The following is a 21,663-nucleotide window of genomic DNA, read 5'->3' on the forward strand; positions in this document are numbered from 1 at the left end:
TTTTTTAATACCACTGTCCCAGTTTTCCCAGCAGGTTTTTTTCCCCCAAATAGTGAATCCTGGTTCCATTTTATAGTTGAGGACAGAAAGAAATCGACAAAGATGGAGGAGTAATGGCTCTGGTGTTTGAGGGCCTGGGTTCAAATCCTTCCTCTGGCACTACTTTACTACTGATATTTATATGTTCTTGGACAAGTCACTTAGTCTCCTTAGACTTGTTTCCTCTTCTGTAAAATAGGGGTTGGACTAGAAGGTTTCCAACATCCCTTCCAGCTCTAAATCTACTATCCTATAATGAGACAAAATGAGAAAGAGAGAGACAGAGAAAGATACAGAGAGAAGACAGAGACAGCTACACATTGAGAGATGGGCAGAGAGAAACAGAAACAAAGAGACAGAGACAGAGAAAGATGGACAGAGAGAAACAGAGACACAGAAAGAGAGAGTCAAAGAGGGAGAAAAGAGAGACAGAGACAAAGAGAAGACAGAGATAGAAAGAGAAAGAAGAGAGAGAGACAGAGACAGAGACAGAGAGTCAAAGAGGGAGAAAAGAGAAACAGAGACAAAGAGAAGACAGAGATAGAAAGAGAGAGGAGAGACAGAAACAGACAGAGATGGACAGAGAGAGACAGAGACACAGAGTCAAAGAGGGAGAGAAGAGAGAGAGACAAAGAGAAGACATAGACAGAAAGAGAGAAGAGAGACAGAGACAGAGAGAAAAACAGAGATGGACAGAGAGAGACAGAGACACAGAGAGAGAGTCAAAGAGGGAGAAAAGAGAGACAGAGACAAAGAGAAGACAGAGATAGAAAGAGAAAGAAGAGAGAGAGAGACAGAGACAGAGACAGAGAGTCAAAGAGGGAGAGAAGAGAAACAGAGACAAAGAGAAGACAGAGATAGAAAGAGAGAGGAGAGACAGAAACAGAGATGGACAGAGAGAGACAGAGACACAGAGTCGAAGAGGGAGAGAAGAGAGACAGAGACAAAGAGAAGACAGAGATAGAAAGAGAGAAGAGAGACAGAGACAGAGAGAAAAACAGAGATGGACAGAGAGACACAGAGACAGAGATATGCAAAGACAGAGACAAATAGAGACAGAGAGATGGGGGTGGGAGAAAGAAGGGAGAAGTTGTAGAACCGATGGAAGTGAGGTCTTAGGCTCATATTATAATGGAGGAATGAACATTCTGAAGGTTGTACTGTTCTTATCCTTTAAGACTCAGCTCATCTCTCTAATGCATTTCCCGATTATCTCTAAAGCCTTCCATCCTCAAACATCCTCCGAGCACTCTGAGTGTCTCCCCCCTTCCCCTTGTATCTTTGATGACAAAAAATAACATTTTTAATCTTCACTGTCCAAACCTGGAGCTCAGTGACTGGCTCTGAATGAATGTTTGTTGAATCGATTTGGGGTTGAATTTGTTTAAACAACAGTGGTCTTGGGCTGTCCCCTTCCCTATTCTTTTCCCATTATGTTGCTTCTCCATAAGCCTTTCATTAGAAATCTTCAGGCAGAGGAAGAATGACCACACATTGAGGAGGCAGGAGGGGAAATCTTCCTCCTAATATAGACTGGATTTAGATGAGATGCAGAGTCTCTTACAACTGAGTATAAACCTGAATTACTCTATCCTAATCCAGTTGCTATAATCTCCCAATTAGCCACATGACTACATGTAATTTAGGAAAGTATACTCTCCATTATGATTTAATATTCTCCTTCATGCTCTTTCTTTACTTTTTAAATCTAGGATCTCATTTTTTGATTCTGTGAGTGAGCCCCTTCTCACCAATGCTGATCTCCTCCATCACTCATGTTTATGGCCCAGGATACCTGTGGAGAAGATGCTGGATCCAGAGGGAAAGGATCTGAGTTCAAATTCCACTCTTGCCACTGTCTGCTACAGTCTGGCTTCTGATCTCATCATTCCACCAAACTGTTCTTTCTCCAAAGTTACTAATGATCTCTTTGTTCCCTGATCCAAAAGCCTTTCCTTAATCCCCATTCTCTTTGACATCTCCCTTTGACACTGTTGATCACTCTCTCCTCTCTTATACTCTCTACTTTTTAGGTTTTGGGGACTCCAAGGCCTCCCTCCTTTTCTATCTGACCCTTTCTTTTCAGTCTCCCTGGCTTCCTTCAAGTCCCAGCTAAATCCCATCTTCTCCAGTGAAGATTCTTCAAAACTTTGTTAATTCTAGTGCGTTCCGTCTGTTGATTATTTCTTATTTATCTGTATATTGTATGTATATAATTGTTTGCTAGTTGACTGACTGACTATATAGTCCAGGGGTCCTCAAACTACGTCCCGCATGCCAGATGCAGCAGTTGAGGACGGTTATCCCCCACACCCAGAGCTATGAAGTTTCTTCATTTAGAGGCCCACAAAATAAAGTTTTTGTTTTTACTATAATTTGGCCTTCCAACAGTCTGAGGAACAGTGAACTGGCCCCCTATTTAAAAAGTTTGAGGACCCCTGATGTAGTCCCTTCACCTCTTTGGGATTTAATTTCCTCACCTGTAAAATAAAAAGGCAGGGGGTTGACTAGATGACCTTGAAAGTCCTTCCCTTTTGTAGATCTTTGAGCCTGGAATTTTTACTACAGTGTCTTATATTTCTTATCACACCTTCACAAAACTCACCCCAGGGTTACTGTTGCCATCTGCCTCTCCTTTGCCTTTGTTTGCTGATGAATAAAGTGATAAAAACTGTGTAGATTATGTCCATCCAAAAGCATGTTACATATCATCAGCTCAGCCTTCGCTGTGGCAAGCCAACGCTCTTACTCGTTCCAATTTAATTCACTATTCCAATCCACACAGTCTATTCCAAACCTTTTTGTCTACCCTCAAGTATTCCACCCACCCTCCACCCTCTAGGCTGAGGACTTCACCTTACACTTTACTGAAAAAAAAATTGCTGTCTTTCATCAAGAGCTAGCTCTTCTCTCCTCCTACTCATCTTGAATCACTCAGACATCTGCCACCATCTTCTCTTTTAGTCCTAGCTACGATAAAGGGGTGATTTTTCTCCTTGCCAAGGAAAACTCCTTCACATGCATTCATGATCCCACTCTCTCTCATTTTCATCAACAAATAGCTCTCTCAGTCATTCCCACTCTCTCTTTGTTCTTCAGTATCTATCTACCAATTCCTTTCTCCATCTCTATAGACATTTCCACCATCTTAAAAAAAACAAAACAAAACTTCTCTTGACCTGATCATTGCCCCATGGCCATTGTCTTATATATCTGTTCTCCCCCTTGATGCTAAACTCCTTGGGAAACTTGTTCATAATTGGGGCCTCCACTTCCTTCTCACTCTCTTCTAAACCTCTGCAACATGGCTTTCCACTTCCTCATTCTACTCCCTCCAAAGTTTCCAATGATCTCTTATTGCCAAATCAAATGGCTTTTTCTCACTCTTCTTTACCTCTTAGTAGCTTTTGACACTGTTTATAATAATCTATCTTCTCTCTCTATTTTTGTATTTCCTATCCTGGTTCTCCTAGCTGTCTGATCACTTCTCATTCTCCTTTGCTGGATCTTCATCCAGATCCCTTCTGCTAATTGTGGATGCTCCCCAAGGTTCTGCCCTGGACCCTTTTTTTTTCTTCTCCCTCTATATTATCTTGCTTGGTAATCTCATCACTCTGTTTCCTGTCACCTTATCACCTGGATTTAGTTATCATCTCAAAGTAGATGATTGATTTCCTTGGAATTTCTAGTCTTATTCTCTCTCCTGAGCTCTAGCCCCTCATCATCATCAGCCTCTTCAACATCTCCTAGATGCCCTATAGGCTTCTCAAAATCAACATGTCTAAAACAAAATCCATTATCTACATTCCCCCCAATTTTCTGCTTCTCAGCCCCCAACTTTCTCTCTTTCTAACTTTTCTATTGCCCTTAAGGTACAATTATCCTCTTAGTCACTTGGCCTTGCAAACTTGGCTTTATTTTTCTTTTCTTTTTATTTCTTTTTCTTTCTTTTCTTTTCTCTTCTCTTCTTTTCTTTTTTTCTCTTCTCTTCTTTTCTTTCTTTTTGACTCTTCACTCACATGCATCCCACCTACTTAATCTGTTGCCAAACCTCATCATTCCTATCTTGAGCACATCTCTCCTAAATGTTCTCCTCACTCCCCGGGCAGTGTAAGAAGTGGTGGCAGCTTTGCTACCCTGATCCAGGCTCTCATCACCGTGTGCTTCCACTTTTGCAATAGTCTGCTGACTCATCTTCCTGTCCTTACTCTCCCTATTCATATCCATATTTCACATCAAAATAATTTTTCTAAAGTAAGGTCTGACCATGTCACTGACCTACTCACTCAGCATTGACCTAATACCTGTAGGATTAAATGTAATCCTCTTTTGGCATTTGAGGTCCTTGACCATCTGGCCTCTTCCTACCTTTCCTATTTTTGTATATGTTATCCCCAAGCATACATTCATATACTCTATGTATGATAAGCTCCTGTGGACTCCTTGCTGTTCCTCAAACAGGACTTTTCATCTTCTGATTCCATGTTTTTGCACTGGCTGTGACCCCTACCTGAAATGCTCTCTCCCCTCATTCCCCTTTCTGGCTTCCTTTTAAGACTTGGCTCTAATTCCATTTTCTGCAAGGGGCCCTTCCCCTGTCCCCTGCTACTATTGTTTTTTTTTTTTTTTTTCTGGGATAACCTTCTTTCTACTCCGTACATATCCTGTATGTATCTAGTTATTCACATTTTGTCTGTCCACTAGATTTCCCTTGATGCCAGGGATTATTTTTAGTCTTGCACTGAATGCAAAATTAATTAGAATGCTAGGCCTTCAGATATTTGATAGTTGTGTGACCCTGGGCAAATCACATTATATCTGCCTCAGTTTCCTCGTTGTAAAGTGAGATAATAACACTCACATCTCATGGTTGTTTGAAAGGCAAATTAGATATTTATAAAATTCTTGGCATAGTATCTGACAAAATTTGTGTGGGCATCAATATAGCTGGATTTTTTTCTTCCTTTCCCTTTCCCTCTACCCGCTCTCTAAGATAATGGACATAGAAAACAAAATCTTGGAACAAAAACGGATCTGGATGAGAAAACAGGAAACCCAAAGCCCCCGAAAGTTACAAAAGCAAATTTCTCTGCTGGAGACCCATTTAAATCTGGTAAGTGACACAATTAACCTCACTACCCAAACCACCCTTTTCCCCTGCAATGGGAATAATGGGATATAATAGGAAAAGAACAACATTTGGAGAGTTAGAGGACCTGAATTCAAATTCTTTCTCTGATAGTTACTATCTGTGACTTTGGTCAAGTCCTTGGGTCAACAGGGATCTATAAAAGCTATAGACTATGACTTCTGGAGTCCTAGCTCTAGATCTGGATTCCCATGATCTTTTGACCAGTTTGAGTCTCATTTCATTCATTTGTAAAATTGGGGTGATCCTACTTATCCTCCCCACTTATAGGATTGTGAACTGTTAAAGTACTTAGGGAAATCAACTCTCAAGGAACTTCTTGGGGAAGAGAGAGGGGTTCATGGAAATATACACTGAGCTATTAATTTTGGGGGGCCTGGAGTTGAATCTTAATGCTCTGTAGGGAAAAAACTTTCTCTGTAGACTTTCATCCCACATTGGTTGTCTCTAAAGGGTGATGCATAAAAGGTATGATCTCAGGGTCCCTGGAATTTCCCTGAATTCCCACTAAATTGTGTTCTTATCATTTTCCTGGTACCCAAAATATGACTCTCTCTCTCCCAGGGAACAATGATTTTAAACTTTCCAGTCATCTATCTGGCTTAAAATGCATCTCTTTGGAGACATGGTAGAGAGAGGTGGGGGGGAAGTCAGGGAAGGAGGGAGAGAGGGAGGGAGGGAGGAAGGAAAAGAGGAAGAGAGAGAGAAGGGGAGAGAGAGAGAGAGAGAGAGAGAGAGAGAGAGAGAGAGAGAGAGAGTAAGAGCCAGTCTGCAATAGTTGGGTGAACTTTCTCCTTGGAAATTCCCAATTCTGATTTAATCATGGTTCTGGCCCCTAAAAATAAAGCCCCAGACTTGCCTGAGCAGCACCCCTTCTCCTGTTCATTGGCATAGGGAATGAACTATTTGGCACCACACTTGAGAAAAAGACATTGATAAGTTAAAATATGTCTAAAGAAAAACAATGAGAATGAGGAATGGATTCAAAATCACTCCATGTGGAAGGTCCATAGAAGGAAGTAGTTTTGTTTAGCTTAGAAAATAAATGGTGAGGGGTCTGGGTAGTTGCTGAATGGGGATATGAGGGCTCCACAAAAGTTAGCATGTGAAAGAAGGGATTAAACTCATTCTACTTCTCTCCACCGAGTTAAAACTAACAGCTATAGGTGAAAGTTATCAAGAGACTAGTTTGGGGGCAAAAATAGGAAACACTTTCCCATGATGGGAGCTGTCATCATGTGGATTGGTCTGCCCCAAGATGAGGTGGGATAGAAAGGAGATTCTATTTCAGTTTGGGGTAGATGACCACTGGGAATTTCTGCAATTCCAAGGATGGAGTCATGGCATGATCAGAGAGACCGTAACACTTTTTTATGACAGAGTGACCATGAGATCCCAGATCCATTTCCAAAAGGGAAACTTCTTGCAGAAGAGGTAGCTTGATAAGGAAAAGAGCCCTAGATTGGGAGGCAGAGAAGCTGGGTTCAAAACCCAGCTCTACTGCTTATTTCCAGTTGACTTTGGGCAAATCTTTTCTTTCTTTGGTCTTCAGTTTCTCCCTTTGTAAAATGAATGAGTTAGAGTAGATGGTCTCAGATCTTCTCTTGATTTAAAATTTTTATTTTGGTACTTGAGAACCACATACTACGTTTCCATGCAGAGCTGTCTCTTCCTTTTCCCACTAAACCCTGACAGGTAGTCTCTTGGGTAGGTCACTGTCCACTTTGACAAAATGCTAACCACCAATTCCAAGTACCGGCATGCCATAGAGGATCTGCGGTTTGAGAAGGCAGCATATGATCATGTCTATCAGCGGCTCCATCGTCGGCTTATCACGCAGAAGAAAACGATGAATGTAGCCATTGAGCAGTCTACACAAGCTTACAACCAGCGGTAGGCAGGGAGGGGAAAAGGGCAAACTGGGAGGAGGACTTTGGGAGCTTGACTGAAAATCTGGTATCCCTTTTGGGACTGAGAGGAAAAAAATCTATCTCCATTTTGGCTAGAGAGGTTGTATCTCTTCCATGTGGAAAGATTTGTGTTGCCAATAAATCAATGTTTTGTTGGGGTTTTTTTGAGAGGGAAAGTTGACTTTAGGACAAAGGACTTCTATAAAGAGAATCTAATAGAACTCCATAGAGTTCTATGGAAAGATAAGAGATATGTTTGCAAAGGGGAAAAATGCCCCTCTATACTTCTAATGCGAGAACTCATGATCCTATCTATTCCTCTCTCTCTCTCTCTCTGTCTCTGTCTCTTTCTTACCCCTTACTTATCTATCTATCTATCCATCCACCCACCAATTCATTTATGCTGGAAGCCTGCAATGCAGAAGAGTGTGAATCTGGTGACCAAGCTTATGAGTTCCTACATTTCATTGTTTTGGGAGTATCTAATTTTGGGTTCTAGAAATAGTCTGTGTTATAGTTCAAATCCAGATTTTGTTGCTATTTGTGTGACCTCAAACAGGATAATTAACCATTCTAGGTCTCAGGTCCTTCATCACTAAAATGAAGGAGTTGGATTAGATTTCTTCTGAGATGTCTTCTAGCAATAAGTCTACAAAAATATGATCCTTTTTAAAAAATATTTTAGAGACTCTTGGGCTCTGCGCATTCCTAGCACTTATTCATATATGAGAAGAGTGTGATGGTGTCAGTACAAAGAGGTCCTGATATGGGAACTCCCTCCATCAAGGCATATAGAGATCCTAGAGAATGGCCTTGCAACACTGAGAGATTAGTGACTTGGCTAGGGTCATAGTTAGTGTCAGAGCAAGTATTTGAAATCAAGCTTCCTGACTCTAAGTGTGTTGCTGTATAGGAGGTCCTTAATAAATATTTAGACTATTTATTTGGATATTTAGGGCTTCCTGGACTCCACTGGGCTCCCAGTTTCTGGAGCTTAGTTCTCTCAACTTGTACCTTTTTTTGAATTTAGAATTAGAGTACTTCATGGAAAAGGTACCTTTAATGTTTACATCCCATCACCTCTGATGGTTAGTCCCTATGTGGTCCTGGGGCAAGTCACTTAGACTCATCATTTGGTCCAACTTTCTTATTTTTTTGGTAAAGAAACTAAGGATAAGGAAGTCAAGTGATTTGTCCATGGTCACATGAGTAGTTAACCAATATGGGATCATATCTATTACCTGAAAATTCAGACCAATTAGAGATTATTTTATTATATATTTATTATAAATATATCATATATTATATTAGGTCTGAATTCTGTCTAATGGAACTTACTTAAAATGAAGAAATACTTTAAAACCATTTATAATCATTGCTATTTGTTGTTTAAAAAAGGAAGTAGTGGGGTAGCCACTGGGTTATATCTATGGTTTTCAGTTTTCCTTTCTTACAAAAGGGTCTTGAGACATTCCATCAGTCTTATAATTCCTCATTTTTCTTTTCTGTCAAACGGGGATAATCATCATTGTTCTCCATCTACTTCTCAAGCTGGGCATGGAATCAAATTCAGAAATTTGCTGCAGCCACCTTAAGTGAGAGACACATGCTCCCTGTATGGCATTTTTCTCATCATTAGCTATTTCACAATGTCGGAGCTCTTGTCTTTGTTTTTTTCTTAAAGGAGCTCGGCTATAAGTTTAGGAGGTTAGGAACTCTCCATTTGTCTGTCAAGTCTGGATAACTTGAGGTACTTTGGATTTAGGATACAGAAACAGTATAGAAGAAACTTGCCTTGTAAGTGACTTGGTGTTATGACAGAAATAGTCTGACTGAATCCTCCACAAGGAGTGGCAAATGCTACCTTGTTTCCAGACTAACAAAGAATCTTCTTACTAAGATCTGAAGCTTCACTAAGAAGCCCTACCAAATGTGGGAGAAGAGATATCAACAGATTCTTCCATTTCAACCATGAAGGCTAGAAAGTAGCATACCATTTTCCAATAGAAAAGTTTATGGCTACTGGGAAGAGACATGGTCTAAGGTCTGAATTTGGACTGAAAAATAATAGAATTAGTTCTATCTCCTTATTTTCACTGTGTCTATATTTCCTATATATTTTTATGTATATTGTACATGGTTAGGGTTTTTAAAAATCAATTTCATCACTTTTTTTTTTAGTTGGGGAATTTGGTCCATTTACATTTATAATCATAGTTGTTTAAGCCTGTATATTTTTCCATTAAATTCTTTTATGTTGCTTTTTCTTCCCTGTTTTCTGTCAGCACTTTGTTCCTGTGGTTTGTTATGATTATACAAATCTGATCCAGGTCTCCTCCCAACAAACATGGAAAGAGATGTAATAATTCTCCTATTATCCAGTCAACCTCAAGTTCTTTTAGTTGCTTTTATTATTCTCTCATTTTATCCCTCCTTTTTCTAGTTATGAGAAGAGAGTGACATCTTCCCATTTTCCATTTACTACCCTCTTACTTCTATTGCTCCCATCTTCTCTTAATTTTAATGACATCAATTTGTAACACTCTTTTCTAAACAATGATATTTTTATTCTACCTCTATTTTTAAGTCTTTTCCCCTTCTATGATATGATCAACTGATGGGATTTTGACATGCTCAGAGAGATGGAAATGCTCCCTTATTTTTGTATATCTATTTTTCTCCCCAATAGAATGTAAACCCTTTAAGGAAAGAAACTCTCACTTTATTTTTGTATAGCCAAAATCTAGAAGAGAACGCCCAGTACATAGTAGTTACTTAATAAATACTTATTGAATTATATTAGCTACTAATGAAGATGTTTTTAAAATTCTGAACAAATCTTGACTGGTTCCAGTGAGTACTGAAATAAATTTGGGAGTAATCGATTCTATTACATTTCTGTTAAGAAATGATAACATCAAGACTATTTTGCAAAGGACATTTCATAAATGAAAAAAAGTTAAGTAGGGGCCTTGGTTCTAACTTTACTTTTAGGATTTAGGGAAGATCTTTTCAGCACTCTGGATCCATGTTTATTTATGTGTAAAATGGAGTGGTAAGAATTGATAAGATTTTCTAATCTGATATTCTCTGGTTCTTTTCTTAGATCCTCTAAGACTGATAGAGCATTGAATGAAATGATTCTGTGGTGGGAATAAGAGCTCATTGTCTTCTCACATACCCTTGTCAACCACACTATGTCAACCACCATGAAGCAAAACATTTCAGAGAATTGCAATTCAAAACAAAGCCAAACAATCCAATCCAATTTAACCATTTTTGAGGCCTCCTTTGTATCATCCAACATGCATAAGTGCATAGGCACTTAGGATGTGAAGACAAAAATGGAATTCTTGCCCCCAGGGAGCTTATATTCCAGATACAATGTAATAATAGCTAACTTATAGCCCTTTATTGTTGGCAAAGTACTTTTCATAGGTTATCTTCATTTGATACTCATAATAATTCTGTGAGATAGGTGCTATTATTCTCTCCATTTTGCAAATGAGGAAACTGAGTCTGAAAATGATAAACAAAATGACTTAGAAAAGATCATTCGGCTAGTAAAAGTCCAGGGCAGAATACCAGCCCAGGTTTTTCCTAACTCCATCCTCTATAACATCTATCTAGAAAGTTGATAAATATAGAACATATAAGATAAAAATGGAACCTGTAATTTCATCAGCATAAGAAACCATTTTAAAGGAAACATCCTTTATCAAAAATAGTGCTTTATATTTACAGTCTTATATGGTACTCTAGATGTAAAAATAATTTTCCAGTGTGAATATGAAGAGGACTAATAATCCATCCGGGGCTTAGGGAGAAAAATCAGGAATGGCTTTACGTATAAGCTGCTAGTATCTAAGTTTGAATTTTTATGTCAACTTAGGTGGTACAATGGATAGATATAAGACTTGGGAATTGGGAAGACTAGTTAAAATCCTGCCTCAGATATTTGCTATCTCTGTGATCCTGCAAAAGTCATTTCATTCAACATTTTCAGCCTCAGTTTCCTCATCTATTAAATGAGAATAATGATAGTATTTTACCTCACAGGGTTGTTTTGTAAAGATCAAATTAATTAACATATCTATTTTTAAAGCCCTAAAGGGATATATAAATTCCAGCTATTATTAACTATTAACTAGGGATTTAAAGAGAGATGTGGGAAGAAGATCCAAATAAGAGACAAACAGATCACTTCATCAGGGATTCTAGGCAGGAGGTACAAAGACATGGAACTGAGAGATGCCATGTATGGAGATTAGCAAGTAAGTCTATTTGGCTGAAACCCAGAATATGAGCTGCAGATAAAACCACTCTGCAAAGATAGCTGGGAAGGGCTTTTTATAGGCCAAACAAAGGAGTTGTCATTTTATCCTAAAGGCAATAAGGAGCTTCTGAAGCTTCTTGATTTTCTGTGTTAGAAGAGCTAGCATTCACCAGGGACAAAGCTGGGTCTCTCTGATCAGTGGGAAGGAGATCTCTTTCTTCTAGAGGAAGACAGGGATGAGGAGAGCTACTGTAATTTCCAATGGAGATAGGATGGAGGAAAGTTGCTGAGGTCCCCAGCTTTGCCTTTCTCTCTGCCTAGGCAAGAAGCATTGGCTCGAATAGAAGCCATGAAGGAACGACGGGAAAAAGACACCTTCCAGTACAAATTGGAGTTTAGGGAGCTGGAACGCATTTATGATCATGAAGCAAAGCTGAAGTCCTTCTTATTCATCAAACTTATGGACCGAAGTGAATTTGAAGAAAAGGCCAGAAAGGAAGAAGGTATAGTTCCTCCTCAGAGATAGTCTGTGGATTACTGCTAGTTTCTAATCTCTTGCTAACATATTATGGTGTAATGGAAAGAAAGACCCTGGAGAGATGAAGGGTTGGGTTCTTACCAGTTCTGCTGGTGGTGCTGGTGAGAGACAGCAGTGGCTAGAGGACTGGACCTAAGTTCACGTTCAGACGCAGACACTTATACGATCTGTGAGATTCTGGGCAAGTCACTTCATGCTGTTTGCCTCAGTTTCCTTATCTGTAAAATGGAGATGGTAACATCACAATCTTCCAGCATTGTGAGAAAAAAATGAGATAATATTCATAAAGTATCATATAAATTACTAGTCATCATCATCATCATCATCATTCTTGTCATTATAGCTAGTAACAAGAATGTGCTGGCCCTTAAAGAGGTCTGAGCAACTTATTATCCACATCTAGGTCATTCTTATGGTTGATGACAAAATGATAAAGAAATAAGAACTTTGAATCCAGCTTTTACTACCAGGTTCTAGGCTTTATATGCCTGTCCTCAAGCATCTTCCCCAACCCTCTTATTAATTTTTTAGCTGACCTCTACCTAAATTTAAGTGGCTGCTGATGCATTGGAAGCTGGAGGGAGATACAAAGTGGAGAAAAGATGAGGTCCCTATTTTTATGGAGGAAAGGGGTGGCAGTGGATGGTGATGAAATGGAATGAATCCACAAATATTTATTTAGCCCTAATGTGTAGATACATAGGTGGATAGACAGCTGGTGTCCCGTTCTGGAAGGCTTGAGTTCAAGTCCACTTAAGACACATACCAGCTCTGGGACCCTGGGCAAGACACCTAACCTCTCAATGATCTAGGTAACTCCTTAAGACTATTATTGTTTATCCTTCCTTCTCCAAGAGGACCATGACATCAGGAAGGTGATGCCATGACATGCAAGTGAATTGGATTTAAGTGAGAGAGGCTGTGCAAGGTCACCAGCCTCACTCTCTCCTTCCGAGCCATTTGGGTCCCGTGGCAAGACGACTTCAAGATGACTGGAGATGGCCCCGGATGCAGTGGGAGACCCTGGCCTTTTTAAACTAAGGTCTCTAACATCTCAGTTTGACTGAGGCAATGCCCATTCAGTGATTAAGGCTAGGTAAGAAATGAAGCAAAGAATGGCTTCTCTTATAAGTAAAAAACAACAACAACAAAACCCAAAACAAAAAAACTAAAATCAATCTGAGAGGGAAAGACCCTCAAGGTTCTGGCCAAAACAGAAACAATCGTTATTTACACTCACTCTGAACCAACAGGGCCCAAACAAAGACCAGGTAGGGCTTGGTCTGGGACCTACTATTGGCCAGTCAATAAGAACCAGAGTGATTTGGGCATAAGAAATGATCTTTAAGAAAGAAATCTAGCCTGTGAACCCCAAGATAAGGTTTCAGCAACCAAAATGGACATTCCTTTGGGCAGAGCACCCACAGGTAAGGATATGATACTAAACATGGATAGATGGAAAGAAGGGCTTACATGGTCAGTGTTTCATTTCACTGTTTTCCAGGAGAATCTCCACCTCCCTTACTTTAGGGTTCCCCTGGATAGAGAAAGGAGGAAGGCCCTCTAAGTTTAGGGTTCTTAACTTCAGGTGCTGGGAATCACACACATACACATCTATATATACACACATGTTATATATATAAACTACATATAGTACATATACTATATATATAAAGTATATATAAACTATTTCCATATTGTAATCCAATTTGGTTTTATGTATTTAAAAACACTATCTTGAGGGGTGTGGCAACAAGGTGGTGTCAGGAGGAGCTTAGTTCAAATTTAGCTTCATACACTTACTACCTATGTGACCCTGAACAAATCACTTAACCCTATTTATCTCAGTTTCCTCATCTGTCAAATGAAGTGGAGAAGGAAATGGCAAACTAGTCCAGGTTTTAGGGAAAGAGGAAGTTGGAATTATCCCAGGGTTCAAATCTTTGGGAAAAGACCAACGAAGCCCATCTCCACAGCTATTCAGGGTCTTGGGAGGTAAGCAGGAGTCCTTCAGGGTAGGGACTCTCCTTGAGGGGAGGATAGAGGCCAATTTGCTAGGATTATAGGCGTGCAAGAGGTATCCTTCAAGGCAAATAGTCTTTTCCAACGGTAGACTCTCTCCTAAAAGAATAGAAAAAGCTAACTAGGGCATGCACAGGCTCTCTTTCAGGTAAGAAGGGAGGCAAGCTCCCCTCCTGCAGATGGTGGGCTATAAGAAGTGCCTATAAGGACTTAGATCTTGTCGGGATTACAGCTTCTCATTCTGGGGAGAAGGAAAGCAGTTCCCTCAAGAGGCAAGGGTCCCTCAGGACCATAGGCTCTTTTTCAGGGGAGATACCCCTCTCCTTGAGGTGTTTACCCTCAGGGCAAATGTTCTCTAGACCATAGATTCTCCCTGGGGAGAATGGAAGACATTTCCCCATACTATGGGTCGGCTCTCCTTCAGGGGAAAATGCCAGCAAGGGCTGAGCTCACTGTCTTGTGCAGCTCTCAAGGCCAGCAAGCCCAAAAAGAAGCTTAAGGAGGAGAGCTTCCAGAGCTACGAGGTAGCCCACATGCGCCTGCTCAAGCTGTCCGAGCACGGGAATCTGGAACAGTTGGTGAGAGACTACCTGGCAGAGGAGGAGAAGAACTTTGCTCGATTCAACTACGTCACAGAACTGAACAATGAAATGGAGATGCTGCAAAAGAAAATCCAGAATATCCAGGTCTCTGCCCTTTCCCAGATCCCTTTCCCACCTTGGGGGTCCCCCAAAGTTCAGGGTTACATTTCACTCAATCACTATGTGCTGGGGGTAAGAGGGAAGAGCATCCATCCATATAAGATCTATAATGGTCTGTAAAGGGAAACAAGTTTAAAACAATCCAGCCACTCATCCACATCATGCCCCTCTAGAAACAAGTTGCATCCTGGCTAGTAATATACTTTGAGTCAGGAAACCCTGAGTTCAAATTCCACATTTGATACTTATTAGCTGGCTTAGAGAAAATCCTGTCACTTCTCTGAGTCTCACTTTCCTCATTTGTAAAAAGAAGGGTTGGATTCGGTGGCTTTTGCGGCTCCTTCCAGCTCCAAATCTCTGATTCGGGCAGTGCCATCTGCTGGCTAGCATGTTTTAGGAGAGGTTTCTTCACTTGAAAGAAGCCTTGGCTATTACAGACTATGGGATGGGAAGGGACCTCAAATGGTCAGCACATTTTCCCATTCTACAAATAGGAAGTGGGTTCATTTTTGCCCACATTGGAGGAAAATGACAGCCTTTGGCCTCAAAATTTCGCTTGGCCACATTGAGCTAAGAACTTTGATCATGAAGTTAGGAAGGTAGGAAGACATGGGTGTGAACTCTGCCCCTTACACTGTGTGACAATGATTAAGCTGTTTGAGCTCTCTGAGTCTTAGGCAACTATCTGAGATTGTAAAGTGCATTTGGATTGGTACAGCAAGGAAAGCACAAGTCCTGAGATCATGAGTCTGCCTTGATGAGGCTACCCAATCCAACCCCTTCATTTTACAGATGGGGAAACTGAGGCCCAATGAATTAAATGGCTTGTGCTCAAGGTCACATTGTTAGTGATGGTATTTGAACCTAGGTTCTTTGATTCTAGAATGAATACTCTTTCCAAAGTAAGACATTACCTTCTTGAGATATTGACATAATGTCGGGCAAGAGTTCTAATCGTTCTGTTGGTTCCTTAATGCCCTACCTAGCCAGCTAGGTGGTGCAGTGAATAGAGCTCTGGGTCTAGAGTCACGAAGACCTGAATTCAAATTTAGCTTCAGGTGTCACTTCACCCCATTTGCTTCAGTTTCCTCATCTGTAAAATGTTTTGGAAAAAGAAATACTAAACCACTCTACTATGTTTGCCAAAAAAACCTCATATGGGGTCACAAGAGTTGAACACAACTGAACAACAAGAACAACAAATTAGTAAAATCTCAGAACAGCAGTAATGGGAGGGAGCATGTCTGTATATAAGATCAGAAATGCCATTGTTGAAAAAATAATTTATTTTATTTTTTATTGATACTCTCTATTTTTATATCACTGTCATTCTTGATATGTCCCTCCTCTTTTAGCCCTATCCCTACCCTCAGCCTTCCTGGGAAAAAAACAAAACAAAACAAAAACCAAACAAAAACCCCCCACAACTAAACAAAAGGAAACAAATAGCAAATATACCTGGCAGTCAAATGCCACATTCTCCTTCTATAGATTCTCAGCTTTGAAGCAAAAAGAGGCAGTTAAAGGATGAATAAAATGATTGAAAAATATCTATTCATCATTTATCACCCATATTTATCTAGCATCTATAGCTATCTACCTATCCATCTAGCTATTATTTCTTTATATTTATCTATTCATATCATTCATATCTATCTATCCATCTACTTATCAGTCCATCTCAATCCATCATCAATCTATATATCCATTATCTATCTATTCATCCATTTGTATCTATCATCCACATCTATCTATATCTATCTACCAATTAATATACCTGCCTATCTATCCATCCTTCTATCTATCTATCTATTTATCTATCTATCTGTCTGTCATCTATATCTACCTACTTATCTGTCTGCCTGTCTATCCACCTATTTATCCATCCATCTAACAATCCAGCTATCTATCATCCATATCTATATGTATCTATCTGCTGATATGTCTTCCATCTATCATCTATATCTGTCTGTCTATTATCTATATGTATCTACTTACTTATCTATCTATCTTTCTTTCACCTATATTTGTCTATCTGTCTGTCTATTCATCCATCCATCTATATCTGTCATCAATATCTATTTATCCTTCCATCCATTCATCATCCATATAAGTCTATCATCTACATCCTTCTGTCTATCCATCTGTTTGTCTGTCTATCCACCTATCCATTCTTCTATGTATCTATGTATCTATGTATCTCTGTCTACCATCTCTTACTTGCTATTACAAAATATCTGTCTCATTTGGGAAAGTCAGCTCTTTTTGTATGAAAGTGGAAACTGGGATTTGGAGTAAGGAGGCTGCAGGGTCCAAAATCAATCTTATTCCCTTTGTGACTTTAGTTAAATCACTTTTATTTCTCTGGATCTCTGTTGTTCATATAGGAAATGAGGGAGCTGTATTAGATAGCTTCTGAATTTCTCATCTTCTAATAGGTACTTATGATAGATAATTTAAGTCTCTTCCAGATCTAGATTTCTTACTAAATTACTCTGCTTTGGGCTGACTCAGTTTGCTCCTGTTTAATAATATCAACTCCTATTTATTGTCATGATTATCACTAACATCTGTAGAGTGTTTTGAGTGCAAAGCCCTCTTTAAACTTCTCATTTTATCTTCACAACCAGCCTGCTATTATCCCCATTTTAAAGTTGAGGAAACTGAAACAGACAGAAGGAAAGTGACTGGCCCAGTATCCTACCATAAAGTGTCTAAAATGGCATTTGAATTCAGTTCTTGTTGACTTTAGATCCAGTACTGTACCCACCTAGCTGTCTCTAGTACCTTTCAGCTTTTACACAAATCACTTCCTTCACTTGAACTTGAAGAAAGATGTCCATGTAGGACAAGTTTATTATATAAAATAGAGATAGCTGGTAACACATTGGGGAGCACAATAGACTTGACACCAGCAAGATTTCAGTTCACGTCTAACCTCAGATACTCAGTAGCTGTGTAAAACTGGGGAATCCACTTCCCCTCTGGCTGCCTCAATTTCCTCCTCTATAAAATGGGGTTAAAATACCTACCTTCCTAAGAGATAAAGATCAAATGAGACAACATATGTGACATGTTTTGCAAATCTTAAAGCACCATATAGATGCTAGCTACTATAACTACTTCCTTTTTACATAAGGAAACTGAGTCTCAGAAACAATCTACCTGGGATTACGAGATGGAATCTAAACTTAAGTCTCCTAAATTAAGGACCCAAACTTTTTTCTAAACTGGTTTCCTCTTTGGAATATGAGAGGATCAGACTGGATGCTTTCTAAAGTTTGTGAGCCCTGGATCCCACGAAAACAAGAACAAGTGTCCCTCTCCAGTTACAATATAAACAAACTGTTTCAGGAGGCAACATTGTCTCCTAGTTTTGCTACTCCTATCTGTAGAAGTAATAATTAAATAGTATAAAATCCATAATCACACTCAGGTTTACTTTTAGAGGGATATTGAGGGTGGGTAGTGGGTAGTGTGCTATAATCACTCTCCCAGTATGTTTCTCTTTGGTATAGGATGAGATTTCCCTGATGAAATCTAAGCAGCAAGTTTCTGATAATGAAGGTCAACAGACTGTAAAGGAATTGGAGGTGAGAACCGTTGTGGGTAAGTTGAGGCAAGGTAGGAATCACCTGGGGAGTCCATTAGCCAGTCCCTTGACCAGTAGATGTTAAAATCTCTAGTTCTGTTGTTGGTCTATTCTGTTACTTTGGGCAATTCATACCATTTCCCTGGACCTCAGTTTCCTCGTCTGTCAAATGAGCTGGAGAAGAAAATGGTAAACCACTCCAGTATCTTTGCCAAGAAAATCCCAGAAAGGGTCACAAAGAGGCAGACAAGACTGGGGGAAAAAAAACTTCCCAAGACTGCCACGCTAATCTGGGACATGACACTAGAGGGCACCAAAGCATCAGTTTCCACGCTCTTCCAGCTCATGTATGTATGGCATGGAAATGATGGAAACTTTAACCTAGGATCTATCATAGAAGCATGGGCTGTGGGAGTTGGAATCTCAGCCCGATATTCCCAGGAAAATTTGCCTCTTAAATACAATTCCTGGAAATCTATGAACCTGCACTTGGTCAGACTTTCAAGGAGCCAGACCCCGTGCTTTCCTGATGAGTCTTTGGGGGTTGAGAGGCCCCTTTCCCCCACAAAAAACTGAGGTTCCCTGAAATCTCAGATGTTGGAAGTAGGAAGAAAGGCTTCTCTGGCTGTCCAGTCTACTTTGTACTCTTTGACTGGACAAGTCACTCAACAAGTATTTATCATGTGCTTATTTTGAAGAGATATTGTTTGTATCTAGTCAAATAGAATAGGCGCTTAATAAATGTTTATTATACTATGTGGCAGCCATTGTTGCTAGACATTTAGCATATAAAAAAAAGACAAAACAGTCCTTGCTCGCAAGAAGCTTACATTCTATCGAGGATAGAGCATGCAAACAACTATATATCACAGAACTATGATTGATACATATATATCACACATGTGTACATGTATACATACACATACTTATATACATATATGTACACACACAATAAATTGGAGATAATTTTCAAATGAAAGCACTAGCATTAAAGGAGTGACTTGCAATTTTCATCTGACCCAGGCTTCTACCTTTTTGGTAAGAGCATTCCTCCAATCAAGAAGCTTTAACGGCTCACACTGGCCTTTAGGAACAAAAGACAAACATTTCCAATAATCACTTAAAGCCGATCCCACTCTGGCTCCAATATTTACCTTTACAGACTCATTATACATCACTCCTCTTCATCTACTCTTAAATTTCAGCCAAATATATCTATTAACAGTTTCCACAACTTGTATAATACTTGTATGCAGGGAAGCCTGTCATGTTCTATTTCCTTTACCTCTATGCCCGTAGAATACCTATTCTAAAATCCTAGAATCCACTCTCCCACAGACAGGATCCTAAAATTCTAGAATCCACTCTCCAACAGACAGGATCCTAAAATCCTAGAATCCACTCTCCCACAGACAGCATCCTAAAATCCTAGAATCCACTCTCCCACAGACAGCATCCTAAAATCCTAGAATCCACTCTCCCACAGACAGCATCCTAAAATCCTAGAATCCACTCTCCCACAGACAGCATCCTAAAATCCTAGAATCCACTCTCCCACAGACAGCATCCTAAAATCCTAGAATCCACTCTCCCACAGACAGCATCCTAAAATCCTAGAATCCACTCTCCCACAGACAGCATCCTAAAATCCTAGAATCCACTCTCCCACAGACAGCATCCTAAAATCCTAGAATCCACTCTCCCACAGACAGCATCCTAAAATCCTAGAATCCACTCTCCCACAGACAGCATCCTAAAATCCTAGAATCCACTCTCCCACAGACAGCATCCTAAAATCCTAGAATCCACTCTCCACAGACAGCATCCTAAAATCCTAGAATCCACTCTCCCACAGACAGCATCCTAAAATCCTAGAATCCACTCTCCCACAGACAGGATCCTAAAATCCTAGAATCCACTCTCCCACAGACAGGATCCTAAAATCCTAGAATCCACTCTCCCACAGACAGGATCCTGAAATCCTAGAATCCACTCTCCCACAGACAGCATCCTAAAATCTTAGAATCTACTCTCCCACAGACAGCATCCTAAAATCCTAGAATCCACTCTCCAACATACAGGTCATCCAAGTTATGCTTGAAGACTTCCTTTAAAGGACAGGAGTGGGTGGAGGAGGTGGGTGACTCATTACCTGATACAGCAGTAAAGCAATTGGCTTCCCTTCCTACCTTTGATATTTATAATCGATATGACCTTAGATACTTATCTCATGCCTCAGTTTCTTCATCTATAAAACGGGAGAATTCTTACTCCTGGAATGCCTCAACACAAGTGCCGCTATCTTTTCCCAGTTCTTTTCCACATGTTAGAATTCAATATTATTTCTGATTCATTTTGCATGTATTTCCCATTCACTTATCAGTTTCTCCTCAGGAAAAGATAAGTTGCTAAAAGGGAAAGACTGTTTCCTTTACTGTCTTCATATTCACATTACCTGGCACTTCATAAATGTTTGTTATATTTTTGAAAATGATCTTTGAAATAAGAGTACCTCTTTAGAGAGCTTGTTAGATGGGGCCTCCTGGAGAACTGGGAACAGAATAGAGGAGGAAATGAATTGGAGTAAGAGTGAGATAGCTGTTACTTTGGACAGGTCATGTCACTTCCCTGTGCTTCAGTTTCCTGCTTTGAAAAATCAACAGATTGGGGAAAAGGAGGTTATGTGGTATAGTGGAAAAAGCCCTCAAAGGTTAGAGGGCCTGAGTTCAAATCTCACATAGGATGAGAAGACGGAGGCAAGACAGCTAATAGTATGTCTCTTTTGACATGCCCAGAACTTAGCATAGTGCCTGGCACATAGTAGGTGCTTGATAAATGTTTATGGATTGATTTCTTTTTTTTTTTTTTCATCCCATTTAACCCATATATCTCAATTTTACATATATGTTTTACTTGTTTTCTCCTCCATTAGACTTTGACTTGCTTGAGGACAGGAAGTGTCTTTTGATTTATTTTGCATCTCCAGGCTTAGCAACTGCCATATAATAGGTGCTTAATAAATACATGCCACATAGTAGGTGTTTATTAACTGATTCATTATTCTAGGACAGAGAGAGGTCTGAAGTGATTGTCCTATATTGTCCTTCAATCACCTGGTTAGATATTATCCCTATTTTACAGATGAGGAGACTGAGGCAAAACACATAATAATATGTGAGTGACACAGCTTTTGAGCATCTGCTGACTAAACTTACTGACTTCAGGGTCTCAGTTTCCTTTTTTGTCAAAATGAAAGGGTTGGGCTAGATGGCCCTTTCAGGTCTAGCTCTAAATTCAGATTGACCCTTAGATATCAGATTGCCCATTTTAAGAAAACAGCAGAACTCTAACTAGAGTGGGGTGATGGGCTCCTCCCCAGCAGCAGCCTTCTGGCATCCCAGGTTGCAAAGCTGATTTCAAGGCACATTTCTTGCCT

At 39.8% G+C, this 21,663-nt stretch overlaps 1 protein-coding gene across 1 annotated transcript in view; it reads left to right on the forward strand.

Annotated features, from left to right (window-relative positions):
- Window positions 1-21,663, forward strand: part of CCDC63 (coiled-coil domain containing 63) — a 46,145-nt gene that overhangs the window by 19,495 nt on the left and 4,987 nt on the right. The window contains exons 4-8 of the mRNA XM_051969906.1: window positions 5,033-5,152; window positions 6,900-7,081; window positions 11,696-11,877; window positions 14,400-14,620; window positions 18,154-18,228. Coding sequence (XP_051825866.1) covers window positions 5,033-5,152; window positions 6,900-7,081; window positions 11,696-11,877; window positions 14,400-14,620; window positions 18,154-18,228 — 780 coding nt within the window. The remainder of the gene's footprint in view (window positions 1-5,032; window positions 5,153-6,899; window positions 7,082-11,695; window positions 11,878-14,399; window positions 14,621-18,153; window positions 18,229-21,663) is intronic.

This window comes from Antechinus flavipes, chromosome 1 (assembly GCF_016432865.1).
Source record: "Antechinus flavipes isolate AdamAnt ecotype Samford, QLD, Australia chromosome 1, AdamAnt_v2, whole genome shotgun sequence".
NCBI classification, from domain to species: Eukaryota; Metazoa; Chordata; class Mammalia; order Dasyuromorphia; family Dasyuridae; genus Antechinus; species Antechinus flavipes.